General features: G+C 43.6%; 2 protein-coding genes across 4 annotated transcripts in view; both read left to right on the top strand.

Moving 5' to 3' along the window:
- Window positions 1–105: 105 nt before the first annotated feature.
- On the top strand, window positions 106–6,979 carry trmu (tRNA 5-methylaminomethyl-2-thiouridylate methyltransferase). The gene is made up of 11 exons (XM_071902580.2): window positions 106–264; window positions 430–595; window positions 685–791; window positions 1,300–1,422; window positions 2,008–2,180; window positions 3,037–3,090; window positions 3,418–3,484; window positions 4,132–4,232; window positions 4,823–4,967; window positions 5,877–5,959; window positions 6,450–6,979. Exons 1-11 carry the CDS (start codon window positions 183–185, stop codon window positions 6,597–6,599), a joined length of 1,251 nt encoding a protein of 416 aa, XP_071758681.1. The 5' UTR covers window positions 106–182; the 3' UTR covers window positions 6,600–6,979.
- A 2,567-nt stretch (window positions 6,980–9,546) lies between these two features.
- Window positions 9,547–18,271, top strand: part of celsr1a (cadherin EGF LAG seven-pass G-type receptor 1a) — a 112,387-nt gene continuing 103,662 nt past the window's right edge. For all 3 annotated transcript variants that reach the window (XM_078281951.1, XM_078281949.1, XM_078281950.1), the window contains exon 1: window positions 9,547–13,162. In XM_078281951.1, the coding sequence (XP_078138077.1) occupies window positions 9,628–13,162 (3,535 nt within the window). In that variant the 5' untranslated portion in view covers window positions 9,547–9,627. The remainder of the gene's footprint in view (window positions 13,163–18,271) is intronic.

Genomic DNA, 18,271 nt, shown 5'->3' with positions numbered 1-18,271 from the left:
TTAACGGCTCCCAGCAGCAAAACAACAAGTTCCAGCTCGAGACTTGTTTCTAGCCGGACGTTATTTTGAAACGGACCACAAACATGGCGGCTCCAGCCAGTAGTAATGGAGCGTTGTTATCTAACTTTTCGTAGTTACATAAATAAAAAATGATAAACTGAGAGGAGAATATTTTTGAAAACATGGGTTTTATCAGGCACGTCGTGTGCGCGATGTCTGGCGGCGTCGACAGCTCTGTCGCGGCGTTGTTATTGAAGAGAAGAGGTGAGCAATCCTCTGTCAAGTCTGAAACATCAATGCCAAACACACACACACACAGTCCCTACATTATCTTTCTGTCAGGCTATAAAACCCAACACGTGTTTTATTGCTCTGTCTAACGTGCTGCCTTAAGAAATACAGTCTAACATGGTTCTTTTCCATGTTAAGGGTATAATGTGACTGGAGTTTTTATGAAGAACTGGGACTCACTGGATGAAAGAGGGGTTTGCTCCTCAGAGAAAGACTGTGAGGACGCCTACAGAGTTTGCCAGACCCTCAACATCCCCTTCCACCAAGTGTCCTACGTCAAAGAATACTGGCATGAAGTATTTAGGTATTTATCTGTCGTGAGTGTGTATCTGTCAGACAACAATCATGAAATGTGTGTGTTTTTTAAGCCTTTTCTCCAAATGTCATTTGCAGTAATCTGCTGAAGGAATATGAGAAGGGCAGGACGCCGAACCCAGACATACTATGCAACAAGCACATCAAATTCAACCATTTCTACAAGTATGCCCTCAACACTCTGGGTAGGTAGTGAATTGATTAGGGCAACTAACGATTATTTTCATTATCGATTAATCTGTAGACAAATAATGACAAATGCCCATCACAAATTACCAGAGCCCAAAGTGATTCTTAAAATTGCTATTTTAGTCTGACCAGCAGCCAAAAAACTCCAAAGTATTCATGTTATAATGATATGAAATGGAGAAAAGAAAGCAAATCTTAGCATTTGTGAAGCTGTGACCAGCAAATGTTATGGTGTTTTTACTTGATACATGACTAAAACGATTAATTGATTTCTGTCAATCAACTAATCGATTAATCGTTTCAGCACTAGTAGTAATATTATAAACATACATTAGCTTTTTACCTGGAAGGCAATGGGTCTGTAGTTTGAGTTATGCTGGGATGAGATAATTGAAATGAACTGATTTCCTCTCACCAAGGATTGGACTTCAAACAAAGTATAAAAGTCTTGTACTGTAAGACTTTTAAGTTGTTGTCATGCTGTTGTTGTTTTTGTTGACTTAGGTGCTGACGCCATGGCAACAGGCCACTATGCCAGGACGTCGCAGGAGGACGAGGATGTGTTCCAGCAGAAACACACGGCGCCGCCCACCACGCTCTTCAGAGACCGCTTTGAGATCAGAAACCGTAAGTCGAAATCATTCGACTTCTGTCCTCCTGTTCCTCCAAGTGTTGTTCTCTTTCAGGACAAAACAGAACACAGTTGGCTCTCAATGGCTGTTCATACTATTTCTCTTTGTGGGGTGAATGAGTAGAGTACAGGGTGTGTGAAATGGGAAATCATGTTTGTAGAATAATCGGAAAAAAGGGTGTAGTTCCTAAATGAAACGGCCCTTCCTCCAAGAGACAGCAGAATGGACAGCCAAGGATAGATGGGAATGGTATGAAGTGGCCAAGCACTGAAAAATAATGACTGATGTGTTCACTAGGATGAAAATGTAAAAAAAAAAAAAAAAAAAAACTGCACTCAGTGTACCGTGAAAATGACACATAAAACAGCCCAAAAAGGAGTAAGGCTTATTATTTTTGCTCTGACAAACTGTTACTTTCAGAAGCATAAATACAGAATAATAATGTGTCCTCACTCCTACAGTGAGGTTGTACCAGGAAGTCGAACTCTTCAATGAGCAGTATTTTTGAGCTAACTCTGTAATTCACTTCTAAATGTTTTCTAACTGTCTAACAGTCTCTTTTTCATCTTCTCCCTGCCAGCGGTGAGGTTGTACAAGGGAGCAGACCTCATCAAGGACCAAACCTTCTTCCTCAGCCAGATCTCCCAGGATGCCTTGCGGCAGACCATGTTCCCACTGGCTGGACTCACCAAAGACTTTGTCAAAAAGATGGCTGCAGAAGCTGGGTTTCACCACGTCCTGAAGAAGAAAGAGGTATAGGCCAAAACTAATATCACATATAAAAAGAAAGGAAAAACGTATCAAATTCATGTTGACATTGCAGTAGCAAAGAACACAGTATATAGATTTCAAAGGCTGAATAGGGATATTTTAATGATTTTCACAATATATGCTGGCAATATGATGAGAAGCAACTAGCAAACAAACCTCCCACATGCCTAGAAATACTATAGGAGGATATTGGTGAAAAACACCATATGTTTGGGCTAGAATGGCAGATAAATGTATTCTAACAATATAGGACTTCCTTTATAGAAGAGCTACTCAAAGTGTTTTAAGGGCCAATGATCTCCCTTGTCGAGCAGAGATTGAGACTACTTAATGTCCTGAATGCCAATTTCAGGATAGATTTCTTCATTATTGTGTGGCATTTTGGGGGAGTTGTGTAGCACAAAAGCCCTGCTGAGAGTTTGTAAGCTCAAATACCCCCTTGGCCATGGACTTATTCCCCTGTGACTAACTTAAAGATCAGGCAGGGAAATTAACACCAGCCACCAGCCACATGCTGGTAAATGTCGGCTGTGGCTGCTAAGTTTGTCGACTTTACTGTACCAGCCACTGTGACAGATAAGCAGCAGACAGTTTAGTGGGTAAAACTGTAAAAGTGGTAAATATTTTTGATTTACTACAAAAAATGTATTTTGTCTGCCCTTTGGTAGATGTTTGATTCTTGGTGGCCCAGATTTGAATCTGGTCTGTTTACAGATATTAATCCAAGACTGTTGTATGTCTTATCTATATTGTCTATATTGTGTATTGGAAAAGTTCTAAGTCTGATACCCAGCAACTGGAAACTGTGACAAAGCTGAGTGTGTGAATGTGTTTCCAGAGCATGGGCATCTGCTTCATCGGAGAGAGAAACTTTGAACACTTCATTCTGGAGGTGAGGAATGAAACTTGCTTTATAAAGCATTTATTCTACATATATACATTTGTTTAAGAAATGCACTCTCAAAAAATGAATGAACCATATCTGTATTGGGCAGTCACGGTGAACATGATTCAGCTATACAGCCATTCAGCATCTAATACTAGTTCATGGTGACACAATTCATTCATTTTTTTTTATACTTTATACTTTACTTATGTTTACATTCTGAGTGATGTTTCTATGTTTCTTTGTTTTTTGAGTATCCATCCTCTGTTTTTGAATAATTCATTACCCATCATTTATTAAAATATATATCCTTGCTGTTTTTCCTGTTATCAGTATCTAGAAGCTAAGCCGGGGAACTTTGTCTCCATTGAAGATGGGAAAGTCATGGGCAAACATAAAGGTATGATCTGGCTCAGAGGCTCTCAAAGTGGCTCTAAGTGGGTCACTATTATATCATTTATTAGAATTGGTTGATTCTGATTTCTGATCAGATTCATCATCAGAAATCTCCCATGGAAGGTTGTAGGCTTTATAATAATAAATTCTAACAATAAACTTTATTTACATAGCACTTACCTAAAAGCAGAGTTTACTAAGTGCTATACAAGGAGGCATAAAACCAAGAATAGTACACTACATAATGAAGAGATAAAAAAATAAGAAGCACAAGCAAGATAAAATACATTAAAACAAGGATAAATAGATACGCAAAATGAATTCAGATAACAGAAACATAAGAGACAACAGATTAAAAGGAGGCAAGATGAAAACCAATGACATAAAAGTAAGTCTATAAAAGTGCGTTTTAGTAAATAATTTATAAGATGGCAAAAGCACAATCAATTATCTGAATCTATCTGGCGGTTCTTGCGCTACAAGCATAAAAAACCCATTATAAGATTTTTTTTAATGACTAAGTACCAGAGCAGTCATTCCAGCTAATTTCTTTCAGCCGCAACCCATAGGCAAAAATCTTGTGCCTTCCTCCCTAATGCAAGTTGTCCCTTCTCTCTCTCTTTCTTCTCCTCTTTCTCTCTGTCCATCCAGGCTGGTTCACCCTGACGCTGGGCCAGAGGGCGAGGATAGGAGGGCAGAGAGACGCCTGGTTCGTGGTGGACAAAGACATCACTACTGGAGATGTGTTTGTGGTGAGAAATACTCTCTCTCTTTTCCTGAGAGTCAAACTACCTTTCCTGCCTTCTGTCCGCTGCATCTAGACTTTGCATTTAGAGTCTAGATCTTTTATATGCTGTTCATGCCTGATATCTGACTTTTTTCTGTAATTACAAAACACACACATTCATTTTATTAGGATTTTCTCTTTCCCAACACCGTGCTTTTATCCCTGCTATTTTGTGTTGTCCGAATCGCATTCCAAAGCAAAATCTAATGCTGCGTTTTTGAATTTATAACATAACACAAAATATGAAATCTGCCTTTTAGTGGACATTTTAATCCAGCATGTTTTACAGTACTGTTAGAGCATACATTTTTTTATCATGGGTGAAGCCTGTGGGAACGAAAGACTCCACATAGCCAAAAACATTGTAAATTGTGTAAACAGTAGTGGCGTGTCCCCAAAACATCTGTATAATTCAGATGTGTGCTGTTTCAGCCTTGAAGAAGATGCTTAATATCATTTACAATATTGATTAATTTTGCTTACTTTTTTGAGCTGAAGTCAGTTGAAGCTATAAAACACTGCTCCAAACTTGACCAATAATCTCTCTCGGCTCAGGGTCCAACCACCAATCACCCGGCTCTGTTCCGGGACACGCTGCGGACGGACCGTTTCCATTGGGTGGCGGTCGACCCGCCCCCTGAACTGGCCAGGACCCAGATGATGGAGTGCCACTTCCGCTTCATGCATCAGATGCAGCTCAGTGAGTGCCACGTTATCAGGCCGACACAGTGATAGATGAGAAGTGATGAAACTGGCAAGTGCAATAAATGTACAGGGAGTATATAGATTTACATCAGGGCAGAACATTTTGTCAACATAATACATCTAATACATCTTTGCAACCAACACCGGAGTTACCAGTGAGTCTGTCAGCAGATAAATCAGTTATCTTCCTCTCTGGTTATTAAATTTGGTATTGGCCCCATAAATCTTTTACCAGCTGGGCTCTGGAGCGAACATATTTTGATCATACCCGTTTTCTAGTCAACATCTAGCTGTAATGATTGAATCGGTGAAGGCAAGTTTTCATTCTGTTCTTTACTTATGTACAGACCAAAAGCTGGATGATTATCATTAGATAAGGACAAAATAGTTGTGGAATACATTGATACATATTGAATATTTGAAGGGATAAATGGATAATAAATGGATTTGTCACTTTTGAGGCTGGTTACATATCTGTGAATATGAATTATGAAGTGCACCTCAATATTCAACTATGTCTGGGCCAAGCACAGATTGGTACAGTTAGACAAGGAAGCTTTTCACTGCATTTGACTGACTCAGCTATCGTTTGGTTGCCCTTGAGCAAGGCAGTTATCTCCCTATTGCTCCAGTAGAGCTGCACAGTGGCCAACAGCAGAAGACTGTGGTTGGACTGGATGGTTTCCAGGTGTCAGTGTGTGTAACTGTATGAATATGAAGCAGGCTAGTGTGGAAAAACATCCAAGCTCAATACAATGAAGGTCTAACAAAAAACAAAACTCAAGGAGACTGTCGGTGCCTTAAATCCTCAGGAGGTTTTGTGCTGAAACAGGAGGAGCAGAGGTGAAGCTGTATTTTTGTCCCAGTCGTCTCACATAGTAACAGAGTTGTTCTTACTCTCCAGCTCCCTGCACAGTGACGCTCAACATGGACGGCTCTGTGTGGATCACACTCTCCCGGCCACTGAGAGCCCTCACACCTGGACAGGTAACAACTCACACCTAACACAGAAATACTCAGTATTACACAAGACAACATAGCACTCCACCGTGCCATGACTTGGGTTACAATACCTTAATGCTGAGAAGCAGCTATTAAAAGAATTGTATTATTCAGAAGGTAATGGAAAATCAGAAGGGTATGCAGTTTGTTTTCCAGTTTTGTAATTGTTTATTTTTTGCATAAAAGAGATTCAGATTGTGACAGAATGTTTATTTAAATCACAAATCTTGGTCTATACGCTAGTTAAAATTCTTTAAATGGTTCCCCGTTAAAGCAGTTGCCAGGAGTCAGTGGTTTCACCGACATGTATTATCAACCATGTTCTGTTAGGACGACAGCGTGCTTAGTCCATGGTCAGATTCAGCCTTTAAACACACACACACACAGTTCCTCTTAACTGTAGTCTTAGGTGTATGAGTGTTTGTGTGTTTCTAATCCAACTCCTGCTCTTCACCTCTTCTCATCCCTCCCCCAGTTTGCTGTGCTCTACAAAGGGGACGAGTGTCTGGGCAGCGGGAAGATCGTCCGTCTGGGACCCAGCGAACACACACTCCAGCAGGGCCGGGAGCGAATGATGGCGGCCGCACGGGAGAAGGAGCAACAAAAACCTGAACCGGCCAGCTGAGAGACACTCTGGACTTACAGCCGGACAGCTGAGGAAAAGCACTCAGTGTCCAATACACTGGGTAGACCAGCCTGTTCATGAAAATGGACTGTCCTATAGAGGGCTTTCAAGTAACCTAATGCAGTTTTTGGCGTCCATAATGGAGGTCCTCAGCTCTTGGGGAACAATGGATGCAAACAGCTGATTCGACTTGCCTGTCTCAACAGAATTGAACAGACAATGGTTATTTTCTGTGCCGTTTTTAACTGGGAACTGATCTTTACACCACTGATACATCTGATTTATCTTGTGTTTAGATAATGTCAGCTTGTTAGCTAGCTGACTAGTATCTGGTCAGCTGACCATGCCGTCACTGTCTTTTTTAAACATCTGATTTGCACACTAGCTAACGAACTAGTAGAGGAAGCAGCAAGACAGGATAGTTTACTGTGTCACAGTAATCTAAATTTGGAAAGAAATGTACCTTATCAAACTATTCACTTTTACTCACAACATTACTGAATGGACCTACACCCACACTACAGCAGTCTTTTTCAGGTCTCTTTCTGTTTTTTTGAGACTGTGAATGTGGCTGACCCAGTATCAGGTGGATATGTACTTAGCAAAAATGAGATACCAAATATACTTGCTGCTGGGTGTATTTTCAAAATAATTGCCCGTATGTAAGGATATGCTTGAGAATAACTGTCAGGCTTGTGGTTAACCTACAAAGTAGAGCTGCCACAACAGAAAAGTATTCGACTGTATATTTTGTCCTGATTGGACACCAGACTGTTATTTGGAGAATTTCCTCTCCATACAGACCTCAGTCTTATAATCTGTGGTCTCTAAACAAGCTTGTCTCTTTTCTAATGGACAGTAGGCACTCCAGGTCCCTTAGGCATTTTTCTCTTTACTGTAATAGACAGTAGGAAAGCCGAGAGGGACCCAGGGGAGAAGACTGTGGTGGGATTTGATTCTCGGCCAGCAGGGCTACATGTTTATTCAGTGTATGTGGGATTCAAACCTATAACCTTTTTGAGCTTAGCCCTGCTTGCCTTTCCTGGCATCGACCATGTGGCTTGTGGTTTTCATAGATCTTCCTGCCCTCTCTCAACCTTTGAGTCTACTGGTATGTTGACCCATGTTCACCTGCCTTTGGAACAGCTGCTAACCTGTTAAGACTAATGCAAATCCTTCTGTTTTTTTGTATTTTATAATTTTTAAACTCCAGCCTCCTCCAGTGTTGATATCTTGTTGTCAAAGCACATCGGCGCAGAGATCGTTCTTCTACGACTGTGCTTGGTTCTTTGGGAAAATGGCAGAAAATGTGATGTTTTACTTTTTCCTTTAATTTTTTTTTATAATCTACTAAAGTTAAAGTACAGTGAAAAAAAGGGGAAGAATACTGTCTCTGCAAACACTTTTCTGTCTGTACTTAAAGACTGTATTGATTGGTTTTACTTGTGATTTCCCAGTTGTTTTATACAGGTGTGCATGTTGGTTTTGGATTCCGTATTTATTTAGAAATGTCAGTTGTATGTACTCACACACACACACACACTAGGAAAATCCTAATTGCAAAGAATAAGAAATGTGCCTTTTCTTTTTGTGTGCCATTGTAATAAGGAATGAGTTGAATTCTCCTCGAAATACAAACTGTAAATACTTGAACATTTAAACTAAAGGCGGGTGAATAAACTGAGTAAGTGATGTGTTGATTTCTTGTTCATTTCCATATTTTGTCCAGTAACATTGTAATACAGCAGGTGTCCATCCGTTCATTGTTCTACAGTTAGTGATCCACAAGGGGGCGCTGTTATACAAGTTACTCCTCTAAGGATGATCTAGTACTTTTATTCTTGAGTCAACATTATTTTGTAAAAGCAATATAATGACATTGCCTAATTATACTCGAAAGCAAACCTCAGTGTGTAGTTTTGTTTTGTCTTGTATACTATCTATAATCATTTTAATTGCTGGGCATTTTTAAAATGGTTTTTCGTTCTTATTAAATTCTTTGTAATTAGATTTTTCTTCAGGAAAAAACATGATGGGAATAGAAAGGCTGTGAAGAGTCATGCCAGTTTATATTGCACAGGTAGGCTTATGAGCGCAGTTTATTTTCCAAGAGGTGAATGTGAGACTTAAAATTACTACTAGGCTATGTAACACGAATATCAATTAACAGTCTCATAATAAGGAGCGCATTATAATTAGATATTGATTACCCACAACAAAGGGATTGAATAATTCATAATTCGGCTTATGAAGCGGAAACCTTCATACGGTGAGTCTATATTAGTTTAATAAAATAGTTTGAATGATAGTTTTCATTGATGTAGACATGTAAACCCACCTAACCTCATTTTGACCACCTTTTTTATTTGCGGAATCGACTTTACCCATAAATAGACATAAATCCATAGAAGTAGTGAATAGTATCCAACCGATTTTAGGATATTTTAAGAGGAAGAACAAGTTTAAATGAATGCTTTTTGTTTATAGGCCTAATAGTGGTTGCTTTGCATTATAATGATTACTGGTTGTAGGTCATAGTTTAACGACCTTTTTATTCACCACTACATCACTGATCAGAGGACTTGAAAGGGGAGCGACACTCAAACACACATTGGGCATTTTTACCAAACTCTCACTACATTGTAATAACAATGCAATTGCGCGCATTGGTCACCCGGTTAGGGCCACTTCCCAAATCTCCATGAGAAAAAAAGCCCCCCCCCTGTGAAAGTGTCCCAGAGGGGGAACACAGCAGGTTTATGGTAATCAGCCTCTGAGGAGGAGAGGAGAGCAGGAGGAGGAGGAGGAGAGCCACGGAGCCATTTTGTACTCATTTAAAACTCGCCGTGGGTTAACGCAGCTGCAGCGCACCGTGGATACTATGATACTATGGATACCAAGCGTCTTTTTCCACGTTAAAACTTCACAATGAGGGATAAAGGTAAAACACGGTGTTGGGAGAGGGAGAGTTAATGCTTTTGCGGAGGTGTTTCGGTGAAGTTGAATGGGATTTGGCAGGTTTTAAACCATGGAGTTACCGATGTATTGGATTTGGGTTTGTGTCCTGTTCAACGTGCCGCTTGTGGGATGTTTGGAGATACACCTTTCGGAGACTTTACAGCCCGGGACCCTTCTGGCAAACCTGTCGCTTGGCCCTGGATGGACTTATAAAATCGACAGGACTTTATCCCCCAAATTCATTCAGAACTTTTTCCAAGTTGAATGGCAGAAGGGGCTTATCCGTTTGTCCCAGAAAGTTCAATGTGCGCACACATTGAGGAACCCGGCGCCCGTTTATTTCCGAACGGGATCCCTGACATCTGGAGACGTTATTTTGACACATTTCAATGTGTTTGTCCACGGCCAGGACTGTTTTATCAAATACAAGAGAAAGAAAACGTCAGGTAAGCCCGACATTCACATAAATCACCTCTCAAAACTGGAAGCAACTTCCTGCTTGCCCGCAGGTAAATTGCTTTTGAATGTAACAGAACTTTTGCCTGCCTTTACGCGGAACAATGCCCTTTCGGACACTTTGTGTTTTGGAAAAGACTTGAGTGCAGTGTTCAGGCATGGGGATTTGTTCCTAGCCAATGACTTGTGTCCTGAGCACAGAGGGCAGCCCGAGGTGAATTTGCACTGCGCGTTGCACGGCTCTCCAAGCGGCCGGCTCTCAGTGCAGCTGAGTTTGAGGCTGGGAAAAGCGCCTGAGCAGCAGGTTTCCTTATCAGAAGCCGCCCAGAGAAAGCCTGGTAAATGGATCCGCAGAGAGAAGAGAAACGTGAACACGCCTCCCCAGTTCCAGCTCCCCAACTATCAGGTGTCCGTGCCCGAGAATGAGCCGGCGGGTACGCGCGTAATCACCCTGAAAGCCACTGACCCGGATGACGGGGAGGCGGGGAGGCTGGAGTACGGCATGGAGGCCCTGTTTGACAGCAGGTCCAATGACTTTTTCATCATCAACTCTCAGACAGGGAGCATAACAACCATCCAGTCACTAGACAGAGAGGTCAAAGACACCCATGTTTTCAAAGTCACAGTGACTGACAATGGCACCCCCAAACGATCTGCCACTTCTTATCTCACTGTCACTGTGAGCGACACCAACGACCATGGCCCGGTGTTTGAGCAAACCGAATACCGAGTCAGCATCCGCGAGAATGTAGAAGTGGGCTTTGAAGTGATGACAATCCGGGCCACAGACGGGGACGCGCCCTCCAATGCCAACATGATTTATAAAATTGTGAACGGTGACGGGGTCAACACTGTGTTTGAAATCGACCCCCGGAACGGGCTGGTTCGGATCAGAGAGCGGCCCGACAGAGAGACCAGGTCCCAGTACCAGCTCATCGTCGAGGCCAACGACCAGGGCAAAGACCCGGCTCCCCGCAGCGCCACCGCCACCGTCAACATCTCTGTGGAGGACGAGAATGACAACTACCCCCAGTTCAGTGAGAAGAGATATGTTGTACAGGTTCCAGAAAATGTGGCGGTCAACACCAAAGTCATCCAGGTGGAGGCTACGGACAAAGACGAGGGGAACAACGCCAAAGTCCATTACAGCATCATCAGTGGCAACATTAAGGGACAGTTCTACATTCATTCCCCCACCGGTGTGATTGATGTCATTAACCCTCTGGACTATGAGATGATTCGGGAGTATAATTTGCGGATTAAGGCTCAGGACGGCGGCAGGCCCCCACTGATAAATGGCACTGGGATGGTGGTGGTGCAAGTGGTGGATGTGAACGACAACGCCCCCATGTTTGTCAGCACCCCCTTCCAGGCTACTGTGTTGGAAAACGTCGCCATCGGTTACTCTGTCATCCACATCCAGGCAATTGATGCTGATTCAGGGGAAAACGCCCGTTTGGAGTACCGGCTTACCGACACCACCCCTGGTTTCCCGTTCACCATCAACAACAGCACAGGCTGGATCACAGTGAGTGCTGAGCTTGACAGAGAGACGACTGAGTTCTACACCTTTGGCATACAGGCCAGGGATCATGGGATACCTGTGATGTCCTCCTCGGCCAGCGTCAGCATCACGGTGCTTGACGTGAACGACAATGTGCCCACGTTCACGGAGAAGATCTACTCACTGAAGATCAACGAAGACGCCGTGGTGGGGACCAGCGTGCTGACGGTGACGGCCGTGGACAGGGACGTCAACAGTGTGGTGACCTATCAGATCTCCAGCGGCAACACCAGGAACCGCTTCGCCATCACCAGCCAGAGCGGCGGCGGCCTCATCACCTTAGCCCTCCCCCTGGACTACAAGCAGGAGCGCCAGTACGTCCTGACGGTCACCGCCTCTGATGGAACGCGCTACGACACGGCGCAGGTGTTCATTAACGTGACGGACGCCAACACGCATCGGCCCGTCTTCCAAAGTGCCAACTACCAGGTGTTGATCAGTGAGGACCGACCCGTGGGCTCCACCGTGGTGGTGATCAGCGCCACAGACGAAGACACGGGGGAGAACGCTCGCATCACATATGTGATGGAGGACAATGTTCCCCAGTTTAAAATCGACCCAGATACTGGCGCCATCACAACCCAAATGGAGATTGATTACGAAGACCAGGCCTCCTACACGTTAGCCATCATTGCCAGAGACAACGGCATCCCTCAGAAATCTGACACCACCTATGTGGAGATTATTGTCCTCGATGCCAATGACAATGCTCCTCATTTCCCCAAGGATATGTATCAGGGGACTGTGCTGGAGGATGTGGCTGTCTACACCAGCGTTCTCCAGATCTCTGCTTCGGACAGAGACTCTGGCTCCAATGGCAGGCTGAGCTATACTTTCCAGGGTGGTGATGATGGAGACGGGGATTTCCACATAGAGACTTACTCTGGCATCATCAGAACTGCTCGCAAACTGGACCGGGAGAACGTGCCTGTGTATAACCTGAAGGCCTTTGCTGTGGATAAGGGAGTTCCTCCTCTGAAAGCGGCCGTTAACATCCATGTGTTAGTCCAAGACATAAACGACAATGCTCCAGTGTTTGAGAAGGACGAGCTGTTCATTGATGTGGAGGAGAACAGCCCGGTGGGGTCCATCGTGGCCCGGATCAGCGCCACCGACCCCGACGAGGGCACCAACGCTCAGATCATGTACCAGATCGTGGAGGGGAATATCCCAGAAGTGTTCCAGCTGGATATTTTCAACGGCGACCTCACCGCCCTCACGGAACTGGATTACGAGACCAGGACAGAGTACGTCATCGTGGTCCAGGCCACCTCGGCGCCGCTGGTGAGCCGGGCCACGGTGCACATCCGCCTGGTGGACGTGAACGACAACGAGCCGGTGCTGCAGAACTTTGAGATTATCTTCAACAACTACGTCACCAACAAGTCCAACAGTTTTCCATCAGGGGTAATAGGGAGGGTACCGGCTCACGACCCGGACGTGTCGGATAAGCTGCACTACAAGTTCGAGTCTGGGAATGAGCTCAGTCTGCTGCTGCTGAACGAGGACACCGGGGACCTGAGGCTGAGCAGGGACCTGGACAATGACAGGCCGCTGGAAGCACCCATGACCATCTCTGTCTCAGGTAAGATAAACAACATGAAAGAAAATCCCACTTCTCAACCCCCTTATCTTCCTCTCATCCCATTCTCAAGGCATTGTATTGTCCCTGTTCTGATGTCAGTTACATGAATTATGAAAGCACATGCAAACGAGGTGAGAAATGTATGTGAGACGGATATTTGAGTCGCCATCTCCGATGTATCATCTCATTATACAGTCAATATATGTTTCCGTCTCCACTGAATAGAGGCCGAGGGCAGGTTTCGGCTGTAGTGTTGACTGTATGTTCAGTAAGTGTTTGCTGGAGGCTCTATCCAGGATCCGGTTGTGCTGCTTTTGTGCCGTTTGGGTGATAAATGTATTGTGTGCAAGTGGTTGGTTGGGGTAATAAAAGGTGCTATTAGCAGGGCACCCTCATAACTAAGCCTCTTTGTTGTTGCAGATATGCGGGTTTCACTCTATCACAAGTAGGAAAACACACAAATGCATACACATGCGAGCACACACACACACACACACACACATTCCCACCCCTAGTGCACATATAGACCTAACTCTTTGAAGTGCAGAGGCTGAAAGGTTTACACCTACTGTAGGTACGCAGCCGGGAAGTTGAACATATTGCTGCAAGATGTCTCCCATGCTTTCATCAGAATATCTCCCCATGCTTTACAGAAATCTGTGATTTTCATCGATGGAAATACCCCAGTTTTTAATCAAAGGGGGGTTTTAGATAGAGGTTTTTGTTTTGGAGATAAATTGAGTTTTGTGTAATGAATGGTCGGACCCGAAGGCTCGTGCGTTCATGCTGGAAGGTCATGCAGAAAGAATTTGCGTCAAGATGCTCCATTTCCACTACAGAAGCAGACTTTGTTCTTTAAAGTTAAAGATTAGACAAATGCAAACACTTCGATATTCACACCTAAAAGTGGCACGGCAACAGCTAGAATGCAGGCAAGCGCAAACACACACACACACACACACACACTGTAAGAAAGTGCTGCGACATTAATCAGACAGTTGGACAGGCAGGATAAATCTAATACCCTGACAGAATAACTACCCTGTCACCTATTGACAGCTGCTTGCTCAATCTCTCTCTCTCTCTCTCTCTCTCTCTCTCTCTCTCTCTCTCTCTCCTTCTCTCTCTCTCTCTCCTTCTCTCTCTCTCTCTTTAAAGGTTGATCTTTCAAAGCATATTAAGTCCTGAAATGGGCAAACTGCCTAACGCAGCCAGACCCTCTCAAGTCTCTCTCTCTCTCTCTGTTACTCTATCATCCAAGTTTCCCTCCGAGGAGAGGAATGCCAGCATATCACACACACTACAAGAAAACACATGAGCTGCCATGGACCAGGCTGCACCAAGGCGAGCTCACATTCCCAGTCCATCTGTCTAATCATATTTCTAATTATTGTAACGCAGCTAGAATTAATGTGCTTAACATGTATGTGCCTTTGCATGCACTAGACAGAAAGATTGTCTCTCTCTTTCTCTCTTTGTCAATCAGTCGTTTTGTCGTTTGTGTTACGCAATGTTAAGATCTTTTTAAAATATTTCTTTCATGGTTTTTCCTCTTCATTGGGAAGTGACAGGAGAGGTGGGAGACAGATGTTGACATATGATGTAATTCCTGAGCTGGACTTAAACCTGCGTTGTCACGAGTACATATAGTATACGCCTTAGTCCACTGCCTTAGAGAGCAGCAGGCAGTGAAATCTTTTTTTTTTTCCATATTTTATTTTTCGTTTTTCAGAATATAGAACATACAAACTAAACATAACACTGAAACAACAATACAAGGTAGAGACATTTAGACCAATTTCATGAGAGATAATTTGGACAGAATCACTTCATATCTGTATCATACCTTCCCATTGTTGACAAAGGAAAGCCGCAAAATTTTCAGAAAGCAGTCATATTTCTTCCTTAAAATATATGTCATTTTCTCCAGGGGTTCACATCTATTCATTTCTGAGAGCCAAAGTCCTATTTAGAGGTGACAGACTTCCATGTTAATGCAATGCATTTTTGGCCACGCAAAGAGCTATAAATTTCATTTTCATTGTAGTGAAATCTCTTAACAGCTGCCTCTCCATTTGTCTCTCATAGTGAGTTTGCTAAAGGACTTGTGCCTTGTCTTTGTCTTGGACAAAAGACAGACTGGCCTTTTCTAAGTATCTGTGCTTATTGCTGCTCTAGACGAGCCATAGAGCATCTGAAGAGGCAGAGACTGACCGCAGTTGCTACAGGCCTTATGGCCCTCATTCACAGCCTCTGCTTTCAGGTTTGTCAATAACAACTGACAGCTCTTACGGTATCCATGACAACGGTGACCCCTTGACGGTCCCAAGGGGAGCTGGAGCCCTTCATTAGGTGTAGGGCCTGTGCACGCACGCACGCACGCACACACACACACATGTAAGCACATGTTCACGCACGATTAAACACACACACTGAAAAACAGCTCCAAATCCCCCCTTTTCTGCGGCACACCCTGATGTCAAATGTTAGGTAACCATTACCACCGCCGCCGTGGCCTTTTGACCCCGGGCTCCGGGGAGAGGAAGGCCTGAGGGGATGGGCGAGCTAACAGCACCCTAACAAGCACTAAAGTCTCCTTTTACCAGCGAGACACAAGCCTCTGTGGTTGTGTTTCTCCGTCTCTCTTTGATTCAATCACTCTCTGACTCCACTGGCCTCTCCTGTTCTCCTTTTTTTCTATATTTGGTTTTAGCGCATGGTCACGGTCTTAGACTTTTTCTCTGTTCCTCTCTCTCTCTCTCTCTGTCTCAGGCTCACACACCACTAGTCATTTCAGTCTGAGTTCCTTTGGGAGATTAGGCGGACGTCAGCCTTATCTGCTCATTATGTCTGGTCATACCAGCATTTAAATCCTCCCTCCATGAATGGAATCCTTGTTCAGACCAAATTAGTTAAGTCTTGTCTCCTTAACCCTGACTGTTACGTCTGAACAATGCAACGGTCACTGCTGATGTATGAAACTGACCGTTGATTTGCCTTCGATAATGAGGGCTCGGAGCTAGAGAGGGGTGAAGAACTTCTTGCCTTCTGACTTTCTCTAGCACCCTCATTTAAGACTGCAAAGTAATTTTGAAAAAACCTAAGTCATTTCCAAACTGCAAGACAAAGAACACAAAGAAGACATTTTTTCAGTGGGAAAATGGCTCTTCACAGTCTCCTAGACAAGGCACTCTGCTACTATCCAGAATACCTGGTCGACAAATCAAGTTGCATGTCAAACTGAATAAATCTTAACTATTTAATTGAGCAGAAAATGACATATAAGCAGCAATATGTAATTTTTTTTAAGATTTTGTTTCTTTGATTTTAGCCATGCAATTTCAGTGCCAGATTGATTTGTAAAAACCAATTTTTACCCAAAATGCAGCTTGTTCCCTTCACCAAACCCTTTATGGGGGGCCTGCTTATTCAGCCATTTCTCTGATGCAAAAATTCCTGATCCATTTTTTCTGCCTGTTATCTCCGTCGGGAAGAAGTGAACAGGTGTTTTTACTGTGGTGAACAGACGGCCTGCGAATGTTTCCTTAGCTGACTGAAACTGAAACACAAGAACGCCCTGATACTCTCCCAAGATACAGTCGCTTAACACACTCTGCTAGCCACAACACTGTGCTATCTGTCCTCGCTCTCTCCCCCTGCGTCTGTGTGTGTGTGTGTGTGTGTGTGTGTGTGTGAGAGAGAGAGAGAGAGAGACCTACCGTTACTCAGTAGCTTGGTGGTTCGATGGGTAGGGGCTATGTGTTCTCATTGTAACGCAATCCCTCTTATCTTAGCAGGTCAACTTTCAACAAGCTTCCTTGACTTAAATCTATGGGTTTTCACTCTTCTTTTTTTTCTCCTTTTCCCTAAAAGACGAGTATCTGTCTGTTTCTCTTGACCACTTCGTGTCCCAGAGGCCGGGAGGTATTTGAATGCAAAACGCCTCCATCCTTCCCTCTTTCCTTCCTTCAAATACAATGTTTTCTTATCTAACCTACTTTGAGAGGTGTAGGGAACATCTGCTGCGTTACTGTCACCTGTCCAGTCGTGGTCAAATCAGTGATTCCTCACAAGGAAAAATCAAGGCATGCCTGAATCTGAAGCATGGTGGTTTACAGGATGCGAAACATCACCAACAATTTCACCGACTTACAGTTTTCAAATAGAGCAGACTGAGTGGAGACAAGCTGGTTGTCTGCCAGAGTTGTTAGCGGAGCTGACAGACCCAACATCTACAGCCAAAATTTACCAGCTTTTGGCCTGTGTTACTTTTAAGCCTTGGCTGTCAGCAATCCAGCTAATGCCAAGTCAGTGATTTCCTGAGGGAACGGAGGAACGGAAGGCTTTATTTTAATTATATCTGAATGGAGACTAGGTGTTTGGGAAAATCCACCTCTTCAGAAACTGATATTGGTCCCTAAGAATCCAGATCTGATCCAGACACTGCCCTACAAGGCTCATCCAGCTATATTCTCAAATCAATGATTTCTCAATGGGGAGGAGGACAAGTATGTAACGTGACATGGGGAAGTTTATTTCATTAACCATTAGACATGCTGCTTGGAGGGAAGGGCATGAATACGGAAATAGGGCCATGGTCTGTGTGTGTGTGTGCCTGTTTGTCTATCTAACCGTCTTTCCCACTGTCTGTCTGTTTCTCTATCTATTCATCTGTAGCTCCAGTCAGAGTATTGATCAGTAGTGTTACGTTAACACTGTGTGTCCTGCTCCTCAAAGCGGTGATCTTCGAGATTGCTGTTGTTATTGTTGTTGTTTTTTGTGATTTTGTCTCCATCTCCATCTTTCTTTTTGCCCTGCATGTGGCAATCAAAGTGTGTCCAGTACTGTACTGCCTTTTTTTGTTGGATTTTCGGTCGATCAAGTTTGAGTTTCTGTTTTCTTTTCTTTGTCTGTTCAGCCATGTTGGCTATCACTGCTCATGCTAACAGTTCTTCTTCTATTTATTCCCAAAAAACGCTGTTGCTGCTGCCGGAAACATAAAATACATCACCTGTGCGCCTGAAACCGGGCGTTCAGAACAACAAATGTAAAAGCTTTCATGAACTGGCAATAATCACTATTGTTTTATGTCAATCGGTGATGGAGAGT

The sequence above is a fragment of the Centroberyx gerrardi genome, chromosome 24 (assembly GCF_048128805.1).
Source record: "Centroberyx gerrardi isolate f3 chromosome 24, fCenGer3.hap1.cur.20231027, whole genome shotgun sequence".
Lineage (NCBI taxonomy): Eukaryota > Metazoa > Chordata > Actinopteri > Beryciformes > Berycidae > Centroberyx > Centroberyx gerrardi.
This window is presented reverse-complemented; position numbering and strand designations above follow the sequence as displayed.

Bases quoted from the DNA above. Each gene is read 5' to 3' on its own strand.
- trmu (XM_071902580.2), top strand. From the start codon at position 183: ATGGGTTTTATCAGGCACGTCGTGTGCGCGATGTCTGGCGGCGTCGAC. The intron at 792-1,299 runs GTAGGTAGTGAA...TTGTTGACTTAG, and splicing joins GTATGCCCTCAACACTCTGG to GTGCTGACGCCATGGCAACA. The intron at 2,181-3,036 runs GTATAGGCCAAA...ATGTGTTTCCAG, and splicing joins ACGTCCTGAAGAAGAAAGAG to AGCATGGGCATCTGCTTCAT.